Genomic DNA, 24,336 nt, shown 5'->3' on the forward strand with positions numbered 1-24,336 from the left:
AAATTTAGGCTCATCTAGTTTTTTCCAAAATATTATAGCTATTTGATTCTTAGTCGGAAGGGAGAAATTGATGATGAAATAGAGAAGGCTATAACTTCAGGAAAGAGATCCTTAAGAAAGTGAGGAAGGATGGTGTTGCCATAACAACCACAAACGCTGATGGGTTGCAACAACACATTTTTTTCTTGTGGTTCTGGAGGGCAGAAGTCTGAAATCAAGGTGTTGGTGTGGTGGGCTCCTTCCGAAGAGCCTAGGGTAGAATCTGGTTTTGCCTCTTCTAGTTTTTCGTGGGTGTTGGCCTTCCCTGGCTTCTTTGGCTCGTGGCCGCATCACTCTAATCTCTGCCTCCATCTTCACATGCCCTTTTCCTCTGTGTCTTCTCTTCTGTCTTCAAGACAGACTTGTTGTTGGATTTAGGGCCCACCCATGGTGATGCAGGAGGGAGAGTCTTATCTCAAGATCTTAATTATATCTGCAAAGATCCTTTTTCTAAATAAGGTTATACTCACAGGTTCTGGGGGGACATATCTTTTTGGAGGCCACCATAGAACCCACTACATATGTGATTCAAAACCTTTGGAGGAATTGGCTTTTGAAAGTGAAAGGACCTCAAATGAGCCTAGCAATTGATTGAGTACTCTGTTTACTTTCACCCTGCCTTTCTCCTCCAATCTCTAACATCACTCTTAGCTGATACCTAGTTAATAAAGTAATTAGAAGAGAACGTCCCCTGAACTACCAAAACCACCCACCTCTCTGCATCTGAGTCCTATGTTCTCGGCTTTCTCTACTGTGATTCTTACATCAGTAATATTAGTGGTATACAAATATTGCTGTCAGAGCTCTGGGCAGGTATGCTAATTGTGTTCATTGGCATCTCAGGGTTTTACCGATCCAATCGCAAGGCAACTGGGAGTATGGGACTGGCTATAACTCAATTTTCCTTACTCCTAATCTAACCATTTCTGCATTTATCTCTTTTTTGTATTTGGAAACCTGTGCAATGTTTCACTTGAATAACAGAATCTACTATACTTGAAAATATTTTCCAAGACTGAAATCTTCCTTGAATATTCTGCTTACATCCCAGTCTCTCTTCTTTGACCAATCTCTTGTAGCACTTACTGTCTACCCTGCATACATTTTGTTATTTGAGGAATTGGTATTTTTCTAATGGGTAATCATTGTTTTGTCCCTCCAAAGCTTATAAATCCTTTGAAATTAAAGTACATGCCTATGCCCCTTAGATATCTCCCATAGCATCTAACATGTTAGATATATGTAGTAGTAAATAACATCTAATTTGAGACTTACTCGAATCTGTCCGTAGTCCTTTGGCTGGGGGTGTGTAGGAGGGGTGTACATGGATCATCTTCTACGAAAAGTTGCATGTATGTGAGTATATGTATTTTCCTGGAGGAAAGTTCTGTATCTTTTATCAGATGCTCAAATAATGAGTTATCAAAGCTTAGTTCATCTCTCTCTGTGCCTTTATTTGTCAGATACAGAAATTATGTCACCAAGCAACTTGCCCAGGATCGTGCAACCCAGTGTAGTTTCTCTATTCTTTAAATTTTAAGCCATCAGTCTTTGTGATCTAAAACTTTTAAAATTTATTAAACATACATATGTAGGGATTCTAGAGATCAACACTTAATATAGGAAAATATTCATTGCTTATAATAATTATTTATGAATTTTTATTTCTACCTTTTGTTTAGTTTACTGATTAATTATGGAAAGCCTATATATTTTAAATTCTTATAATTGTACATTTATGGAAAGATTTAAGTATGGAAATTTAGCTAAGTTGTTTTTAATATAATATTTTAATTCATCAACATAATTATGTAATTCCAAACTGCCACTGATTTAATGACTTTTTTTTTTCAGGTATTAGGTAATAAAAGTTAACATTTATTGAGGGTTTATTATATATGCCAGGCAGTATTCTTTTTTTTTTTTTGATTTAATGACCTAATCAGAAAAATTTTTGCATTGTGACACCGACAAATGCTAACTTATTTTTTCTACTGTGATTTCCTTATAGGTTTGATGAACTTGTAAAAAAATTCAAAGTCGAATATTATGCTGGTGGTTCTACCCAGAATTCAATTAAAGTGGCCCAGGTTAGTTAATTATTTTTAAAATTGTAAAGAAATGGATTCAAAATGATTCTAGATTTTTGGTCGTTGTGCATAACTGTTCCAATCTATATTTTGTTGCTATAGAAGAGTTTTGGTGGTTTTGAATTAGGATTTTAGCCGTCAGTGCCCATCTAATCAACAAAAATTATTTTATTTTAATTGGTATTTCTTTGGTTATTGGTAAGCTTGAACATCTCTTAATGTGTTTATTGTTCATTTAAATTTCTTCTTTCTTATTTGTCAAATCCTATGACTATTTTTTAATTTTTCATGTTATTGGTCTGTAGAAATTTCTCACATCTTATGGGTAGTTTTCCTTTTTATTCTATAAATTGAGAGAATTTATTATTTGTTATTTGTACTTTAACTCTGCTCATAGTGGCTTTTACTGTGCCAAAGTTTTTAGTTTTTTAAATATACTTAAACCTTATGGCTTCTGCAGGTCATACAGTGTTTAGAAAGGACATTCCTATAATAAGATACTGCAAGTTTCCTTGTGTTATATGTAGATACATATGCCGGGGGTGCAAAAAAAATGTATACACGTGACTTGTATTCATTCTTTTGTTATCGGTATATATTATTACAATTTTAATACAGTTCTTTTCCTTTCTTTAAATGTGTATATATTTTTTGATACCCTCTGTATATCTGTATACATTACATAAAGGTATATTTGTATTTATATATCAGTATGTCTATCTGGGTATATCTTTCACATACATACATATATACAAATTTACGTCTATAAATTTGTATATATGTATGTATTTATAAATTTGTATATCTATCCCATATATATATCTTCTAGTGGATAATTGGATAAACTCATTTGACGTAGACTCTTTAAGTCACCAGCCTAACCTAATCTCAAATGAGAGGCTCAGTATTCTGTTTAAACTTCCAATTATGAGGGACATGAAAAAGCTTTACATACTCTGGTTCTTACCTCTGTGATTTGAAAATTAACTCAAAACCCCACTCAGTGGAGTCATAGGTCCACTCTGATGGATTTGGGTCATTTTGGGTTTTCATTGATTAATGCTTCCCCTTTGAATTTTATTAACTATAAGAACTGGAGAAGTGGAAAACTGACAAATAATGGTTAAACAGTTTTTGTTTTTTGAACTAACTTTTAATCGGTTTAGACACCCAGTGTAATTTTCTTCCATACTGACAAAGCTCACTTTTAATCATAGTATGAACATATTTTACGTTGCGAAAATTAATCTTTAAGGTAGTCATTTACGTGCAGTGGCCTGAGGAGGTTGTTGTGTTTGTCAGTTGATTTGTATTGTTTTGTAGAACATCCTGCTGGTCACTTTGTGAGTTCATGTTATTAGAAAAAGGACACTTTACTTTTTGTCCTTAGATAATGTATTTTTTCACTCAGGCTGCCATTAACAAAATACTCTTGACTGGTGGTTTAAACAAGAGAATTTTGTTTTCTCACAATTCTGGAGGTTAGAAGTCCAAGATCAAGGTCCATCAGGATTGATTTTTGGAGAGCTCCTCTTCCTGGCTTTTAGAGAGCTGCCTTCTCACTGTACCCTCACACGACCTTTCTTCTGTACCCACCTGAAGAGAGACATCTTGCTCTTTTGTTTCTTCCTCTTATGAGGATACCAGTCCTACTGGATGAGGGTCCCACTCTTAGGACCTCATTTAACTTAATTATTTCCTTAAAGGCCCTATCTCCAAATATAGTCACTGGTTTAGGGCTTTTACATACGCATTTTCAGGACGGGGACACAATTTTGTCCATAACAGATACTGTTTTTAAAGCCTCAGTCTACCAAAGCACATTCTACAACCTCTTCAGTCGTTTCTCCTTCTGTTAGGTTGGTGCAAAAGGAATTGCGGCTTTTGCAGGTTTTTTTTTTTACTTTTTGAACTGCAGTTCATTTTGCACCAACCTAATAGATCTGGGAGACTATTAGCTGTCCACTAATAAAGTCTCTCCTTTCTTGAGCATCTTCCTTAATTTCTACTTTCCCAAAATGTATTACTTACATAATAAATATCAAGACCTCTGTTGGATTTCTGCCTCATAATTAGTCTCTTTAATAAAACAATCATTGCCTGTTATTATTTTGTAATTTTTACAGTACTTCATGTGCATCGTAACAATGTATTCCAGTAATGGTTTATTTGTTCCTATTTTTAGCAAGGAAGTAAATGGAATTTAAAGTTTTAGGTGGCTCATCCGATAGTTTTATTTTATTGTTAGTGGTATATTTGTGGTTGAAATCCTATTGTGATTGTCAGACTAGCAATCTTTCTTTCCGCCCATATGCAGAGCAATTCAGTTCAGTTCAGCCAACATGTATTGGTATATATGAAGCGCTGTGTTATATGATAGACATATTGATAAATAAGAAATGTTCCTTGTTTACAAAATTCTTGCCTACATTTTGAAACTTACCATTTCTCTTCTCTTTAACCACCATTCTAACTTTTTCTCTTCTTCCTCGCTTTCTTCCTTGTCCATTATTAAATACCTGCTGTGTGCCAGGTAGTCTGTCAGCTGTTGGTGAAGAGAAAGCTGATAATCAATTGATTTGGTCCATACTCTTGAAGCTTTTGTTACAGTGAAAATGTGTTTGGGGATGGAGATGGTGAGTGGAGAGAGAAAATCATAAACTATTAACTACAGTATAATGTTGTAGGAGCCATTCTCTCTACCCCTAAAAGACAAACAAATCTATAAGAACCAGGATAAAAACATATCAGTACTCACATACATGATTTCTCCAATTTCTGGAAACTTAAAGGCAAAACTCTGTACATTTTCCCAAGTACACCTCCAACGTGATGTTCAATTTCTAGTTGAATCACAGTAACTCCAGTCTTCTCAGTAGGATTTTTGTCTCATGTCCTAGATTTTAGGTTTTAAATTTGAACTAGGAAAACTGAAAGAGATACCCTGAATAGCAATTTTCTTCTACCCAACTTGAACCCCACCACCCGCCCCCAGCATAAGCCATCAGTCTATTTCCTAAGATTTTTTTTTTCAGACTGTTTATGGAGCCGTTCAGAGACTGTCACAAAAAAGCAAGGGTAATGCTAGATTTGTTCTAGATTTTTTGCTTTAGAAAGAGAGGTATTCTGCTTTTTTTTCCTTCCTATTTTGTACATTAGCTTTAATGTGAGATTTAATTCTTTTAAAAGTTATACTGCCCATGTTACACCCATTAGGATAGTACTATCGCATAAACATAAAATAACAAGTGTTGGCAAGAAAGTAGAGAAATTGGAATCCTGTACACTATTGGTATGAACGTAAAACTGTGTAGCCACTATACTATGGAAAATATTGTGGTGCTTTCTCAAAAAATTACGAACAGAATTACCACCTGGTCCAGCAATTCCACTTTTGAGTATGCTATCGACGGAATGTTTGTGTGACCCCAAATTCATATGTTGAAGTCCTAACCCCCAGTGTGATGGTACTTGGAGATGGGGCCTTTGGGAGGTTATTATGGTTGGGTGAGATCATGAGGGATTCCCTCAGGAGGGATTAGTGCCCTTATGAGAAGAGACACAGGAAGCTTGCTCACTCACACCCCTTTCCCCACCGTTTGAGGACACAGTGAGAAGGTGCCATCTACAAGTCAGAAAGAGAGTCCTCACTAGGGTCTGAATCACTTGCACCTTGGTCTTGGCTTTCTTAGCCTCCAGAACTGTGAGATGTAAGTTTCTGTTATTTAAGCCATTCAGTTTATGGTTTTTTGTTACGGCAGCATGAGCAGACTAAGACAGATTACATACTCTATAAAGAACTGAAAGCAGGGTCTTGAAGAAATATTTGTACACTTACTTTCATAGCAGCACTATTCACAATAGCCAAAAGGTGGAAGCAATGCAAGTGTCCTTCAGTGGATGAATGAATAAACAAAATGACTGCTACATGCTATGGAAAAATAGGCGGAAATATTGAAAGGGAGCATTATTTGCAAAAGTCATCACCTCTGTGAAATACGAACTGAAAGTCCTCTGGAGAGTAAAGGTCAACACTTTACAATGCAGAGCTCATTCTGTCAGATCTTACCAACAGTTGTACTTTGATAGATAAATGATGTGACAAATCATGTCAACACGAAAATGTTCTCATTACTCATTGATACTTTGATTTGTTAAATCTTGTTCTTGAAGATTTTAAGGAAACCACAGCAACATAAAACAAAATATTGTTGATACCATGTCCAAATACAATTCTAGACTTTTCTCACCTGCATATTTGACAGAGTAAAATTTTAAATTTTGGCAAATTTCATTCAGTATACACCTCTTATTAATGAAAATAAAATGATCCTATCTGCTGAATATCCTGTGTACTTTATATACAACAATACTGTGGAAAGGAGGTATGATTTTCCTACCTGTGACATTCATACTTTCCTAGTGAATATTTTGGTCACTTCAGTGTTCTCAAAATGTATAGACTTACTTACTGTGCTTTTTTATTGTAAAGATACGGAAGGAGATAGCCTCCTTGAACATGTGCCTCAAAGATGGCTATAATTCTTGCTGGATTTAGATAAGATATCCTATAGTAAAATATTTCTAAACTGGGAGGCAAGAAGAATGTCTTTGTCTAATTTGGTAATACCCTGAAGATGAAAACGGAGAAAAAGATTACAGTAAAACAGAAATTTATATACCATTTCTTCTGCAGTGTTTGTTGATATTTGAACAGGCCGTAAAGAGGATAGAAAGAAACTCATACAACAAACAACTCATTTTTGTGTAATATGACTGCTTTATAACTTAAATGGGGGGGAGGTTGCCATAAAAGGGCAGGTAAGTTAAGTAAGGCTTTCTCACTTTTCTTACTAAAACCGTAACTTATTTGCAATCCAATTTTGACAGCACAAATTGAAATTACCCATGTGCTTTGGAGTGTTTGAAATGATGTTCATTTTAGGCATGAATAGCATATATAATGAACCTATAAATGGAAAGGACCTGATTGATAAACAGTTGGAATACCAAAACAAGCATTTAGATTCAAGGTAGGTAGATGTTTTGTAGAGCTAGAAATGGATTCTTATACTATATCTATATACCAGCTGTTGCTAGTAAGTAAAATCCTGTGTATTGTATTCCATGTTCAAATTGTTTGGTTGAGAGGACATTTTGTTGGATGTCGTCACACTGGACTGACATCAAGAATGTGGCCTTGATAAGAGCAGAGCTGTAAGTCAAAGTGAAGTTTACATTGAACTATATTCAGTTTTACCACATATATAAGAAGGATGTCCTAATGGTTCCAGTCAGTTCAGAAAAGTATTACTGAACTGTAATGTAAAAATATTCTATTATTTCATGGGACAAAAAGAAAAATGTTATTTTTCCCTAAACATTGGTAATATCTATTTAATCCAACTGTACTTACTCTTCTTTAAAAAACCTTACACGTATATATGTTAAGACTATACAAAAAAAGAAAAAAAAAAGAATATACAGTGTAATGTGTAAAATTTAAATATCCAATAAAGAGGTAAGAAAAATTAAAATAAGTTGCTGTATGTATTTTAATGAAAGAAACATTATAATTGTTATATTTTCTCACAGATACTATTAATATTTGTTGAATTAGTTCTACTTTTAATTGCCATTAACTATTCCTATAGTTTTGTTTAAATAATAGCACTTATGTAACAGAAAAGTAAATAATACAGAATAATATTTGGCTTGGGCTGCCATAGCAATACCAGAGACTGCTGGTATTGATTAATTTTCTCAGAGAAATTAATTTTCTCACAGTTTTGGAGGCCAGAAATCCAAGATCAATGTGTCAGCAGCTTTGGTTTCTTCTGAGTCTTCTTCCTCTTGCTACCTTTTCACATAGTTGTCCTTCCATGCTTACCCCTGGTGTTTCTCTGTGTGGTCTTATCTATTTTTATAAGAATACCAGTCTGATTGGATTAGAGCCGCCCAAAGGATATCATTTTAAATTAATCATTTCATTTCTTTAAAGGCCCTCTCAATACAGTTGGACTCTGAAATTCTGGGGACTAGGGCTTCAACATATGACTTTTGAGAGGGCACAATTCAGTCCGTGACAAGTACTTGTTTGTATATATTTTTTGGTAGTGTATGTTCCATTTTGATTCCCTGAGAGAATACCGTTTTGTTATAATGTTGATGAGATGCTATAGAAAGTTAACTCTTGTTTATATCAATTATCCTATGGTAAATTGATTTTGTTATATGTCGTTTTGTTTAAAGTTGCAGAACCTATTGACGACATTAAGTGAGGATTTACTGTATGTGATTTAGTTATTTTTTTAGTGGTTACTTTGGGGATTGTCATTACCATTCTAAATTTATAATAACCTTGTTTGAATAGTACCAACTTAGTTTCAATAGAATACAAATTTTCTGTTCTTTTACAACTCCATCCTCCCCTTTATATTATTATTGTTACTGATTACATCTCTTACATTGTGCCCATTAACACAGACTTATAATTATTGTTTAATTCATAAAGTTTTGCCAGATATAGATCATGGCTGATAGTTCTTTTCTTCTAACACTTTAAATATGTCATCTCACTGCCTTCTGGCCTCTATGGTTTCTGCTGAGAAATTGTATATTTTCTTATTGAGGACCCCTTATTAAGGACAAGTCACTTCTCTCTTTCTGCTTTTCAGATTTTTTTCTTTGTCTTTCAATAATTTAGTTAAGTGTTGGTGTGCGTCTCCTGAGTTTATCCTCCTTGGAGTTCATTGAGCTTTTTGGATCATGTATTTCATGAAATTTGGAATGTTATTGGCCATTATATCTTCAAATATTTTTTGTGCTCTTTTTTCTCTTCTCCTTCTGGGTTTCCTATAATACATATATTTGTATGATTGACGGCGTTTTTTTCTTTTTTATGTTTCTGTGGGGAGAGTTTGGAGCTGCCTACTTCCATCAATTTGTTCCGTAATTATATATATATATATATATATATATATATATATATATATATATATATATATATTCCCCTCCTGCCCCCGTATGAGTATTATTTTGGTGGCTTTCTAAACAGTTGGTCACTCTACATTAAGGCCACTGGCCAATTGATTTCTGTGCCTATACCGGAGCCATTGGTTTTCTTAATTGTGGCCTACCTATTTATATTACCTCTTTGGAATCCTTATTTTATGCTACTGTTCTCTCAATGATTAGATTCTCACAATAGCCTATGAGGCAGACAGGGTGATCTGGTTTCTATTTAATGATGAGGATTCTGATTAAATAAGAGAAACAAAAATGCCCTGGTGGATAAGGAAACAAGGCAGAATTAGAAACCAACTGTTCTGATGGGAAACTTCTGATTGATCTCCTTACTGGAGATTTTCCTGTCTTCCTCAGAGGACTTCAGTTTTGACTTGTCTATATGTTAGAAAGTTTGAGTAGTGTTTCACATACCCTCTCTACTTATAGTGTGCTTCACTTTGGGAAGAATTGAAGGTTGTCAGGGAGAATAAAGTATTTATCATTTAGAATACAGTTCTGAGTAAACCAACACTTTCTTGCATGTCCTTAGGGACAACAGTTTTCCTTGATGTTTAGATAGGTTTTTTCTCTTTGGAGAGTTGTGATTTTTTTGTTACATATTGAATTTTTCAGAAGCCGATGACTAGCTATTAATACATGTGGTATTCCGCTATTGTTTTAAGTTGTATAAGTTCACTTGTTTGTATGCTTTCTGCAAATTGATTTACTGATTTTTCTAATATTCTGTATTTGTTAAAATTTTGTCATTTCTGTGTATGTTCTGGGCATCAGATCAATATTTTAAGTGCCTCCCTAATTTTCGTTAACTGGTATATAAGCAAATCATCATTGAAATAAATCATTTCTTCATGTCATCCCCCAAAAGGTTGAGGCTATATGGAGTTTTAGGACTTTTCTATTCAGTAGTACAGAGTAACGATTTTCCTATTACCTTAATAAGTGCCATCTTTCTAAATAAAGTACATTTTTCTCTTATTTAAAGCAAAGGTCTGTGGGATAAAATAATTCCTCTTTCTTTGGTGTACTCCAAATCATTTCATGGAAACCACTAAATTTCTATATGTTGCCAAATAGTCGTCTCTCTCCATTTTTCTTTAGTTAGTAGAGATGATACTGTGCTCCTAATTACAGATTTTCTTTTTAATCCTATACATACTAAAATCATCAGTAATGGATTTGTTTTTTTTCTCGACATAAGCATTTAACATTTAGCTTGGTCTCTTCTTGGATTCTTAGATCCTTATTTCTATCTTCTAAGTGCTAACCTTGTTCTCTGATAATTGACTTTTTAATCTTCCAATTTCTCATATTTATTCTAGTTAGATAAGCTTCCATGTTTGTATTTAACTTCTAGTGAGATTTTAACCAAGTTTTTGTTTGGTTTTTAATTAAATTTTGAGAGAACTGTTTAAGTACCAGTATGTTTATGTTTTTATACAGGATTGTATGGGGGTGAAAGGTGGAGGAAGTGCTTATTTAATTTTTTTTTTTGATGCTCATGTCCTGTAATGAACCACTTTTCAGAATTGTGTTTTAAACCTTTCCCAAACTCTATATCCGTTGAGGTCCTAAAAGATGTTTTAAAATCTTATAAAGAATTGTGTTTGAATCAATAAAAACATGTTGAAAATATTGTAAAAGTGATATTTCAAGAATCATGTAGGATTTCCAATTGAATCATGGTATTTAGAAACTAAAATTATTGAAAATCAAGAGCCTCACTTTCTTTTCTCTGTAGACCTTTTTTTTTCTTAAAGCTAATCTATTGGTTTTTCTGTATGAATGCATATTTCTGATTATCTCTTTTGTGACCTATTTCACCTGAAAAAGCTAGTTATTAAAAAGCCTTTTTACTAGACATACCTCTGGGAATCTGGGAACAGCCCAAACTGCTTAGATCTAAAAAGAAGCTATGACATTGGAATGATCAAAGAGAGTTCTCTGTTCTAATGCCTTGTGCCTGAAGCAATTGTAGAAATGTCAATAACACAACTGTATTTATAAATATCAGAGCAGGATGTGGCAGATGGTGATACAACACAGGGTCTTGTGAAACCTTTATGTCATTAGAAAGGAGGTTCCTGTTAGTACCAATTTTAAGATTAATGAATAATTTTAAGTGACTTGGCTCTTGCAAAATAAAGTTGACTATTCAAATTGTGATTTCTACTTGCAGTTGAAAAAACTTTAAATATAAATTAGTACCTCCCTTCTTTGGTAATCTTTTTCTGTGTTGAATTAGATTGTAAGAGACATTAGTAGTTAAAATAAGGTGAAAAAAAAGCAGTGTTTTGTTTTCCTAAATGATATTTTTAATGTGTTTTTGACATTCTTCTAAGTTATGTCAGATTCTTTAATGTAAAGTAAGCTTCTATATTTTATCTTTTCCTTCCTTCCTTCTTTCCTTTTCTTCTTTCTTCATTTTTTTCTTTCAGTTTTTTTTTTGTCTTTAAAACCTTGTTTTATACCTTACATTAAAAGATTCTTTTGCCACTATTAGTAAAACTTGCTTTTGGTTTTGTCTCAGTAGTGACAGTTACGTTGTGAGGTTATCTACTAGAAGTCTACACATACATATTGTAATTATCCACTTTATAAAAGAAAGGCGTACTTTTCCCCTTATATACCTTAATGTGTTCCATTATCCTAGGATATGCCATTAAACCTGGATACAATTTGAGATTGTGTCTCTCCTGCTTAAGAGCAAAGCAAAGAGAGCTTCAGTGAGAGTACTGCATGTGACAGGACGTGATTTCAACCAGGGGATAAAACTCTTGCCTTGGTTCCATTCTTTTTCATTCTGTTTTGGAATTAAAATTCAGAAACTTAAGAAAAAATCTCTTGTGGGTAATGTATTCATTTATTGAAGTGAAAAATAAAGTCAGACCTTTTCTGGGGGAAAAAAGTCTCATTTGTTTAGTTTGGACTATGAGGATGTTCTTTGTCAATTGAAATATAGTACTGTCAGCTGCCATATTTTATACAGAAAAGCTTTTGTAGAGGATTTGTTTTCTTTAGTACTTTTTGTAGTAAGATACATGCGATAACAGAGTAAAAAAAAACAAGTAGTCTAAATTTTAGCAAAGCATAGTGATTAGGGGCAAAGGGGATAGGTGTGGAGCTAAGCAAAGCAGTGCAAATATAAGCTTGGGCAAGGCACCTAACCTCTTCAAGTTTCAGTTTTCTCTTCTGTAAAATGGGAATATTCACAGTATTTTTGCAGGCTAATCTTCTTAAAAGGGTAAAATCATGATTCTCATAAATATAAAATGAACACATCAACAATTTTATTTAATTCATAATTAATGCGTGAACAGGTAAGCATTACAGCTGATTTAAAGGAGAATTCAAAGACAGGAGACGTATGGTTCGTGAAAATAATCTAGAAATATTATATCATTATGTTGTATTTTGATCTAGAAGAGTAACATCTCTCTACACTGTGAAGTATTTTTTAAAAATTACCCAACAGAGTTTCATAATTTTTTAAAAGTCCTCACAATCTCACGTATATTCTAAGTATGTGTGTGTGTGCTGTCATTTATTTCTGTTGTTATTTCTATAACTTATTTTTTTAATTTTTAAAAAGATTTTTATTCAAATAAACTAACATACAATATTATTTTAGTTTCATGTGTAAAAAAACATTTACATACCTAAAGAAGTGATCACCATGATAAGTCCAGCAGCCATCTGACACCGTACCAGGCTATCACAATATTGTTGACTATATTCCCTATGCTACATTACATCCCCAAGACTTACTTGTTTTATATCTGGAAATTTAAACCTCTTATTCCCCTTCACCTCCCCTCCCACCTTTAAAAAATTTTTCAAATACAATGGACATTCAATATTATTTTGTATTTCAGGTGTACACATCGTGGTTAGACGTTTATATAATTTAAGAAATGATCCCCCTGACTAGTCTAGTACCTTCCTGGCACTAGACCACTAGACATAGTTATTATCATATTATTGACTATACGAACAAAAGCAGGAACTACCAATTCTTAACCATCTCCTTTACACCCCTAAGGGATGAATTTTAATTTTATAGCAGCAATGGGTACAAGTAATATATGGGGTTTGGCACATGTACAAAGTTTCTGATTTGACAGGGCTTATACTTTTGGAGAGGTTGTGTCGTAGGTGAGAAGAAAACTCTGCTGTTGGACACTTCTACAGGTAATTAAAACTGGCATCTAAGAAGTTGTGGCAGATTCACATTTTACCCTCAGATTTACTGTATCTGTAGGAGTCCTTAACATTTTTTTAAATGATTTTAATTGTTAAACTTGTAACACATGTTATGAAATCGAAAAATAGAGAAAGGAAAAAAAATGACAATAATCTCTTGTTTTTTTCCAGTTCTGTGTGAGTCAGTGTGTGTGTTTACATAGTTTTACAGTTTATATTTGTTTTGGGAAGAAAACATTTTGCTTTGTTTTTTAAAGTAAATGCAGTTTGTGTCATGTAGTTTTACAGAGCCACCAAAACATAATCTTAGGGAAAATAATGTAAAAATAGTATTCCAAATAGAGGAAAATGGGCTAAGGAGAGTACATTTCTTGACTGTGGTGCTCAGTTCTGGGAACCATGTATTTGGAATATATGACAAACGTCTTACTTGCTGCATATGCCCTTGGACACTTAGCCTTCCTGTGCTTCAGTTTGCTCATCTGTACTGCAAAATGTACATTGTACATTTCAGGATGTGAGGGTAAAGTATAAAATAAAGATTTGAATAGTATATGCTAGTAGTTGCAAAGTGCTGGCACATAAAAATATGATGATGTTTTTAGATTTCAGTATCATCACTGTTAAAGATTATGTGATTTTGAAGTACAGCATAGGGAATAGAATCAATGGAATTATAATATAGATATATTGATGTCAGGGGGCAATAGATTGGAGGAGGAGGGTTATCACTTTGTGAGAGGTGCAATGTCTAACTAATACATTGTTTTGCATACCTGAAACTAATAAAAAAAAGATTATGTGATTTAATTTCTCGGTATTTTCACAAAATATTTATATGAAGTAGGTGATGTGCATTGATCAGTAGCACTGGAAAATTCCAGATTGAAAATAGTCCTGTATTTGTATTCCCAGATACTTCTGAAGTTATTTTTAGTTATATGTTTAATAAATTGCTGCTCAACCTACTGTGACTATTCTGCAGTATTATATTATGGGTTGGATTTTAGATGTTGTAAACTGGCAAAATAACTCTCCAGAAAATCCACCAAAAGAGTGGTTTATTCTAGAAAAGAAAAAAGAAACAAAAACCACCACTGTAGTGCCGGAATGTACACCTCCAACCTGGGGCTCCAACCGGCTGCCCACGTGAAGAATAATAATACTGGTTCCAAGATGGCTATTCTATTTATTAGCATCCCTCTTCCGGAAGTCACCACAAAGTTTAACAAGAAGTCAGGACGAGAGAGTTAAAAAGAGGCCCAGCTCTACCCATAGTCCTCCTCGCTCTATGGTTAAGCGTTTTAAGATGCCAGTTGACTTTTTTCAGTGTCAACATATGTTCATCTTGGATTGAAATGTATAGTCATTTCATAAAAATTAAACCTTCCTATACTTTCTATCATCCATTTGATTAATGACGAAAGTTTGTCTACCACAGAATTAAGTGAATCTTTCAATTTAACATTGTAAAAATATCCTTTAAAATTTTTTTCCAAAATGTAATATGTACATTTTGGTTATTTAAAAGTATTCCACAAGTTCTTTGACATTCCTTCATTAAAAGTGGAGCCTAATTTCCCTGCTTTTGAATATGGGCCACACTTAGTGACTTGCTTCTAACAAAAAGAATGTGTGTCAGTGATGGTGTGCTATTTTTGAGGTTAGATCATTGTTTCCACATCATTTTCTTTTGGAATATCCATAGTGGGAAAGTCGACCTCTGTGTCATGAGAACACTCAGTCAGCCTATGGAGAGTCCTGCATGGGGAGGAACTAAACCATTCTGCCACCAATCAGCATCAATGTGGTAGCCATGTGAAGGAGCCAGCCCCAATCAAATCTTCAGGTGATTGGTGCCCAGGCCAACTTATTCACTGCAACCTAATGAGATATCCTGATCCAAAACTGCTCTGCTAAGCCACTCTCAAGTGCCCGATTCATAAAATCTCTATAAGATTATGTTTCTTGTTTTAAGCCACTATGTGTAGCAGCAACAGATAGCTAATATGCACAAAGTCCAAAATTTTTAATGTACAAAGAGTGTATAATGAAAAGTAGGATTATTTCCTGTGTCTATACTCCACTTGCCCAGTTTATTTCATTAGATGTGATCCTTTTAATGAATTTCTCGTGCATACTTCCAGAAATACTCTATTCCTTTACAATTATGTGCATATTTACTAATGTATCTTTTATGTCTATGTTATACTATATACAGTTTTATATCTTGGATTTCTTTTTGTTAATATTATATTTTGGAGATTGTTCCATATCATTGCAAAATAGATTTCGCCAATTATTTTTAATGGCTATAATGGTCCATTCTATGACAGTATTGTAATTTATTTACCTAGTCTCCTATTTTTGGACATTTAGATGGCTTACAAAGATGCTTCAGTGAGTACCTTAATAGACATGTCATTTTCCATCTGTGTAAGTATGTCTTTATAATTTATTACTAGAAATGGAATTGCTGGCTCAAAGAGTATAGGCGTGGGAAATTTTTATAGAAGTTGCCAAATGTGTTCACATAAACATTTTACCAATTTTTATTTCCACCAGCTAAATGAATGTGTTTGCTTTAATACATTCTCATAAGTGTTCTTTATCAATATGATATGTAAAAAATAACATCCCATTGAAAGTTTACCTTTATATTCCTCTGGTTGAAATAGAATTACTGGAATGGAGTGAACTATTTTCCAGGATAAATAAGTTGCCAAAATTAATTCTAAAAGGAGATAGAATATCTGAATGGACTAATGCTCATAGAAGAAACAGAGCCGATTATCAAAGAGCTTTGTCTCCACAAGAATAATAGTCCTAGGTGACTACACCAGGAAAATATGCCAAATGTCTGAGTAGCAGATAATTCTAAGATAATTCTAAACCATTTGGCGGCATAGGAAAATAAAATCTTCAGATTCTTTTTTTCCAAGGTGGTCTCACATTGATACCATATCCCGACAAGGATAGCAGAAAGACAAAGAAATAAGCAAACATAAAACATAAAGGAAAAATATAGATCAATATTATTTATGACTTTTGAAAAAATCCCAGATAAAGTATTTGGAAATGGAATCTAACACCACATTAGTAATAGTCAGTCATCCAGTTGGGAAGTAGGGTTAATTCTGGGAATCCCAGGGTGATTCAATATTACAAAATCGATTATTTTGGTCACATATCGATAAAACAAAAAAGAAATAGGATCTTCTCTGGAGATGCTAAAACACCATCCATTCCTGCTAATAGATGCTTTCTTACAGTGACTCTCAACTCCAATGTCAGCATCATATTTTATTAATAATAGAGGGAAATAACACTACGTTTGTTGATTCTATTGTGGAAAATCCCAACTGTTAGAAACGAAGAATCCATAAATTAACTGAATTTAAAATTAAAATATTGAGATACTTAAGTGAATAGACTATATATACAAACCATAAACCTGATTTACAATATCAAATAAAAAGATAAAGTACTTGTTGGACAGACATTGTTTTTATTCCTGTTTTCTACAATCTTGGCCTTTCATCCCCCCATTTATATTTTCTGTTTCTATTTAAATTTCCTTTTTCTCTCCTCTTGTTTTTATTTCTCTTTGTTTTCACCCTCTAGCCTCCCTTTCCCATGTAATTTTATATATTGTTTTGAGCTATAAGAATAATATGAGAAATATTACAGATTACAATGTTACAGTGAATCCAGAAAATACAGCTAATATTGCACATTAGTATTGTAGCTTAAACTGAAAAATATCAAAATAAGCTACCCTTTGGCTAAAGTTTGCTTTGGCCCAGAATAGTTTAATTATGTTTCCCAGGAGAATAACAAAATAATCGGGTAATTCTATATAATATTAACCTATATTTTTATTTCTTTAATTTCAAATCATTTACTACCATTAGCTGGATTATATTTCTTGAGTTTTACTTTAATAGTAATTTTGCTAATGTAAAGATCACTATATAATGTGATTAGTAATGTCATACTCTATCAAGCTGATGCTCTGTTAAAAATTGTTTATGGTAATAGTAGAAGAGGGGTGTGTGTAGTTGTGAAAGACCCCCCCCAACATGATTGTATATCTTTTTATTTAAATACAATGTATACTCATATTGTTTCTATTGCTAGAATTTTTTTTAATGGCATAGCACAAAGAACTGTATTATGATGGTGAGACTATGAAAAGGTAAATTTATGGTTAGCTTCCAGATCTGTTCTAGAGTTTATTGCCATCTGGTCTCTTTGGAGACTATTATAATTATTCATGGGAATGTTTTCAACACACAAAAAAGCATGGTTTGTGTATTGGCAGAAAGTAAAAAATACCAGTGGTTTAAACCATATGTAGTTTTCTTAGAGTTAGGCAAGGGAAATGAACTGAAGAACTAATTGAGAATTAACAGTAGTGATGTGGTTGGTCTCAATTTTGTCAGAATCTGTTCATAATGAACAAAATATTGTGCAAGAAAAACTGAAGGTAATAGAAGTACAACTCCATTTGGCATAGTATTTTATTTCCATTTTAATAAATGAAGTGTAAGATACTCTTAGATAAATCTTGGTGTAAATCTCAGAAACAATGTGGAATATATGTCAAATTTTGAGGGCTTTTAGAAACAAAAACATATTCTTTTCTTTAAGATTTTTATTAAAATATAGCTAACATATTACATTAGTTTCATGTGTACCCAGTAGTTATTCAACATTTATATACCCAAAGAAGTGATCACTATGATAAGTCCAGAGTTGAACCTGGACGAATGCTTTTGTTAAAGGTATTTGTCTTGAATTTAATGCAAACATTTAAAATAATTTTACGTGTGTCATGGACTTATTTATGTCACTCTTAAGAAGCATAAGTTGTTTACTGTATTTCTTCAGCTTACATAGATTTAATAGCAAAACCATAAAAACAAATATCTTTTTACTTTTCCGTTCTAAGAGTTGGAGAGAGATCTATTAAAAAATGAGATGACAAATTTAAAAATTGAAATCATCTATTTTTATTCAGCTATTTTAAAAGAAGAATGCCTGGTGGGCTGGGAGTGTACAGGAAATTTAAATTTGTGATTGAGAATAAGAAATGCATTTGTGGTTTAAAAAGAAATACCAGCATGTCACATTAAAGTTATGGTTTATACAGTATAGTAAAGTTAGCAGGAAAATGTATTACATCAGGGTATATGTTGCACTTTAGAGGACTAGTGTGGGGATGCGAATGAAGAGAATAATTCCATAGAAGGCATGAGCATTAATAATACAGTCAGAGAGGAAGAATTTTGCTGTCTCCCATGTAATATAAAACAGATGTTGCATTCTATTAAAAACCTTCTTAACTAAAATGAATGTTTACATCACTGGTCAATAAGGAGAAACATGAACAATGGCAATTTAATGATTTTGAAAATTTATTTTGTTTGTCAGTTAATATTGCTAGGGAGGGTGAAGGGAAGCTTGCCAATTGGGTATCTTAATTTAGAAAGTGGAAAGGCGACAGCAAACTATTAATTTTTTATTTATGTTTTTCATATTTGATCTATTTTCTTTTTCAAAAATTGTAAAAACCAAGAGATTTAGAAACTGTGAGTCCTGATTTAATAAGTTTGAATAGGAGGTTTAATTATATCGAACAGTGTAATTAATTAACCTTAAATAAATGCTGGAAACATCATTAAGTAGTTGGCAACTGAAAGTAGACATATCCAAAGGGCCACTGGGGATGTGAACACAAGGGCCTAAGTATCTTTTTTTTTTTTCTTTTTAAGATTTACCTTTGTTCCATTAAAAATTTAGGTATAATTTACATACAATGAAATTGATCTTTTAAATGTACAGTTCTGTAATGACTGTCATGCAGTCATGGAACCAATACCAGAAAAAAGCTATAGAATCTTCCCATCACCCCAAAACTTCCCCATGTGTCTTCAGAGTCAGTTTTTCCCCCATCCTTGCTCCTAGCAATCATTGCTCTGTTTTTGTTGGCAGACAGTCCTCCTCGGTGGGTGTGCCAAGACTATAAGGCTCCTGGCTGCTCTTTTTCCTGGGACATTTCTGAGTGTTATTTATACAGCTGGTGGACCTAAGATATGAGGTAACTGCCTCTCCCAAGACAAAGAGCAGACTTGGTTACTGTTTGCTATAAAATTGGTGGATTCCCCAAGCTTGATGTTCCTCACCTGCCGTTGGAAACTCACTGCATGCATAATATCCATCCAAACCATATCGTCTCACCTCCGTAAGACTTAGGAGAAGGAATTGGTACAAATGTTTCTGTTATTGTGCCTTGCCCTGAGCAATAAAGTCTTTGACCCAGGTGTCTTATGGCTTCTGTCCTTATCCATGAATTAGCAGCAGACTTTTTTGTTAGCTTTTAAACAGGGTAAAATCAAATCCCATATGTCATAGTTTTATGTCCCTATAGTTTTACCTTTTCCAGTGTTTCATATTGAGGAATCTAGCTCCTGGCCAGAAACCTATCTGTGATTTTTTTTTTTTTTCAGGTTCAATTATAGGTATTGACAAAGGTTATACCTGGCGGGCTTTGTGTGGGAAAGCTGCCTTCCCTACACCAGGCTTGGTGCAAAGCTAGTGCGTTTCAGTCTCTTAAGGGAGCTGAAGTCAAGGACTCAGCCCCGCTGGCCAGCCACGCTCTTACATACGTCTGTATTCCTAGTCCAGGCACCTTTATCTGGAGGCCTTTTTATCTGGGGCTTTCATTGAGGCCTCCTCAGATGCTTCTGTCAAGACATAATGATTGAGGAACTGAGGGGGGATTTTGAAAACACCTTTCTCTACTATGACTTAGTACTCAGTACTTTTCCACTCCTAGTTCTTCCCCCTCTGCCTTGCCCGGGGCCCAAGATCAGAAAACTGCAGGAGCCTTTTGTTGGGGGCTCCCTTGACAGTGAAACAACCCCTACATCTTTGCTGATCCACCTGATCTTTGAATAGTATGTTGGTCCTTGGGAGAAAATGGAACTGTGGGAAGCTGGGACTTTTTCTGGTCTAGCCTCTTTCTTATAACATCACAGTAAGTGATGAAAGACTTGATTCTTACTTTCATTCTGTCTTGTCATAATTGGCTCCTCTGAAACCTGGCAGATGGGTTCTCTCCAGCTCACCTTCATTCCTGATGCACAGAAATGAAATTGTACAGTGTATAGCTGCTTTTGAATCTGGCTTTTTTCAGTTGTCATAAGTGCATCTGAGATTCATCCATTTTGTTGTGTATCAGTAGTTTGTTTATTTCATGGCTGAGTAGTAGTCCATCATATTGATGTCCTGCGGTGTGTATATCCGTCTCCAGAAGAGGAGTATTTGGGGTGTTTCCAGTTTGGGGAATTGTGAATAAAGCTGCTGTGAATATTTGTGTAGAAGTTTTTGTATTAAAATACGTTTTTATTTCACTAGAAGAGGGATTGGTGGGTCACATGATATGTGTTTAACTTCATAAGAAACTGCCAAACTGTTTGCCAAAGCGGTTGTACCATTTTACATTCCCACCAGCAATATGTGAGAGTTTTAGTGGTTCCACATTCTTGCCCACACTTGGTATTGTCAGGTTTTGTTATTTATTCATTATCGTAGAGGTAGAGTTATATCTCATTGTTTTAATTTGCACTTTCCTAATGATGTTGAGTGTGTTTTTTTGCTATCTGTACACCTTCTTTGGAGACATGCATGTTCAGATCTTTGCCGCTTTAAAAGGCTGAGTTGTTTACTTTCATTATTATTGAGTTTTGAGAGTTCTTTACACAGTCTGGATACAGTTATTTTATCAGATATGTGATTTGCAAATGTTTTCTCCCAATCTGTTCTTTTTTTCATTTTCTTAACAGCATCTTTCAATGAGCAGAAATTCTTACCAGTTTATGTTTGTTTTTTATCAATTACATTTTTATCTGATACTTAAGAACTCTTTGCCTAATCCAGGGTCAGAAAGATTTTATCCTATATTTTCTTCTACAAATTTTATTGTTTTGCTTTTTATATTTTGAGTGAATTTTTGTATATGCAGGATGAAATATGAAATATCCCCTCCCACTTTGGCATTAGCTATCCAATATTCCACCCAGTACCTTTTCCTGAAGTCTTTTTAAAGATTTTTTTTTATTTTTTTAATTTATTTTTATTGGGGAAGGGGAACAGGACTTTATTGGGGAACAGTGTGTACTTCCAGGCCTTTTTTTCCAAGTCAAGTTGTTGTCCTTTCAATCTTAGTTGTGGAGGGTGCTGTTCAGCTTCAAGTTGTTGTCCTTTCAGTCTTAGTTGTGGAGGGCGCAGCTCAGCTCCAGGTCCAGTTGCCGTTTTTCTAGTTGCAGGGGGCACAGCCCACCATCCCTTGCAGGAGTCGAACTGGCAACCTTGTGGTTGAGAGGACGCTCTCCAAACCAACTGAGCCATCCGGGAGCTCATCGGCAGCTCAGTTCAAGGTGCCGTGTTCAATCTTAGTTGCAGGGGTCGCTGCCCACCATCCCTTGCGGGGCTCGAGGAATTGAACTGACAACCTTGTGGTTGAGAGCGCACTGGCCCTTGTGGACTGGCCCTTGTGGGAATCGAACCGGCAGCCTTCGGAGTTAGGAGCATGGAGTTCTAACCACCTGAGCCACCGGGCCAACCCCCTGAAGTCTTTTTAAATTGCTTTAATAGCCTTTGTAGTTTTCTCAAAAATCAATTATATTTCTGTACTCTTATCTGTTTCATTGATCCATATGTTTATTGTTTCTCCAGTATTATAATGTCCCGATTATTGCAACTTTATAATAACTATTGATATGTTTGTTTTTTGTGGTCTTTGTCATCATGTTAAATTGAATCTGAAAGTGAAATTATTACATTTTACAGGTTGAAAATCTTTTACATTTATAGTCATAGCTATAAATTTTCATTATTGTTGAATTTTGATGTAATGTACATGTTAGAAATTACATTTTCGATATGTAGAGGAAAGTGCTGTTAATGTACAGTAGAAGAGTTTTGAAATAGTAACTGATATATAGAAAAAGTAAATAAATGGCAAGAGGAAAGCTTATACATCTTATTAATTGTCAGTACATTTTTCTTTTATATATTTTTATTTTAATGAGACTTATTTTCTTATGGTGGATGGTTTAAAATATGTAGGTTTTCCCAGCAGAACCCAGCACAAGGATTTTAGAACAAATAGTCTATTTAGGAGATGAAGGTAACACTGGCCAAAGTGCAGGAGGTGATTCAGGAAATACAATTCAGCTAATAAAAGTTATTAAGTTAGTACCATGATAAATTGCTGGAGCTTTATCTTGTGGGGAATCTTTGAGAAAAATTAGTGTTAACATTGGTTTCAGAATTAACTCACCAGAAGTGTGAATTTATTTTCTGTTTTTGGTTATGGAGTGCCATCCAGAGGACTCTGTACTTGCCTAGTGCTCAGGTTGGCATAGCAGGTTTCTCCAGTTCAGGGAAAAAGTCCTCGGGCACAGAGAGGAAGATTCTAGCTGTTGAAAATAATCTGGAGCAAGGGGAGAAATGGGTAGGTCCACAGGCTATGGCAGGGCCACTGACAGCCTCTGATGTCCTATGACTTTTAAATGTCTTTCTTGGGTTATCATAATAAATAGCTTTAATCAAGTCATCCCTATAATGATATTTTCAAAATAAGTTAGATTACATATTCTGTACTTATGTTTATCTCCATGTTTTGTTCACACAGCTTCACTAACTTTTTGTATATTATCCCTGTTATCATACTATTTAATTACCTAGACGAACTTACTAACTGTACACTTGGAGATATTATTGGCTATTCCTTCTTCAGATCATGTATTTTAAAATATTAATGATAGGAGAGGATGTATAAGCTGGCATGTAAGCATATAAAACATTTTCAGTATCTTTAGACATCAGAGAAGTGCAAATTAAAGTCACAAGAAACCATAGCTTATATATTCAAATAGCTAAAATTAAAAATGCTGACAATACCAAGTGCTGGTGAGAATACAGAATGACTGGATCTCTCATGCGTTGCTGGTGGGAATGTAAGATGACAGAGCCACACTGGAGAAGAGTTGAGCATTTTTTATAAATTTAAATATACATTTTCATATGACTGAGCATTCACATTCCTGTTTATTATAGTGGAATGAATATTTATGTTCCTGCAAAAACCTTACATACATACTTATAGCAGCAGTGTTTATGATTGCCCCAAACTGGAAACAATCCAAATAACCTTCACTAGGTGAGTTGATAAACAAATTGTGATAAATTTATATCATGGAATACTACTCAGGTTTAAAAAGGAATAAGGTATTGATACAGACAACAATTTGCATGGATATCAAGGGACTCGTAATGAATGAAAGAAGCCAATCTCTAAAGGTTACAAATTGTGTGAATCCGATTATGTAATGTTCTTGAAATTAAAAAAAAAAAAAATGTAGTTTTGGAAAAGAGAACAGTGGTTGCCAGGTTTAGGGATGAGAGGATAACGGGGATAGTGCAGCTTACAAAGGAGCTGTACCAGGGGCTTCTTGGTGGTGATGTAACAGTTAACATATCTTGATTGTGGTAGTGGTTGCACACATCTGTACAGCTGATAAGATTTCATAGAAGGCATACACACACGCAAACAAGAAAGAATGTGGATAAAAACTAATGAAATCTGAATAGGGTCTGTAGTTGAGTATTGTACCAAAGTCAAGTTCCTGGGCTTGAAAATAGACTCTGGTTATGTAATGTATTATGGTTAGGGGAAGCTGGGAAAAGGAACAAGGGAACCTTCTGTACTATTTTTGCAACTTCTTATGAATCTAAAATTAGTAATTGGTCATTTAGTAAGTCCTATTTGTTCACATCCTTTGTATATTTGTATCTAAGCTAATTCTTAATGACAGAATAATCACTATATATATATACATATATATGGACTTAAAAGCCTATGAAACTAATTGCATGAAAATAAACTTTATGAACTATGTTTTCTATG

At 34.1% G+C, this 24,336-nt stretch overlaps 1 protein-coding gene across 3 annotated transcripts in view; it reads left to right on the forward strand.

Moving 5' to 3' along the window:
- Positions 1-24,336, forward strand: part of ADK (adenosine kinase) — a 449,806-nt gene that overhangs the window by 150,623 nt on the left and 274,847 nt on the right. For all 3 annotated transcript variants that reach the window (XM_033130725.1, XM_033130726.1, XM_033130727.1), the window contains exon 4: positions 2,051-2,129. In XM_033130725.1, the coding sequence (XP_032986616.1) occupies positions 2,051-2,129 (79 nt within the window). The remainder of the gene's footprint in view (positions 1-2,050; positions 2,130-24,336) is intronic.

Source organism: Rhinolophus ferrumequinum, chromosome 16, assembly GCF_004115265.2.
Source record: "Rhinolophus ferrumequinum isolate MPI-CBG mRhiFer1 chromosome 16, mRhiFer1_v1.p, whole genome shotgun sequence".
In the NCBI taxonomy this organism is placed as follows: domain Eukaryota; kingdom Metazoa; phylum Chordata; class Mammalia; order Chiroptera; family Rhinolophidae; genus Rhinolophus; species Rhinolophus ferrumequinum.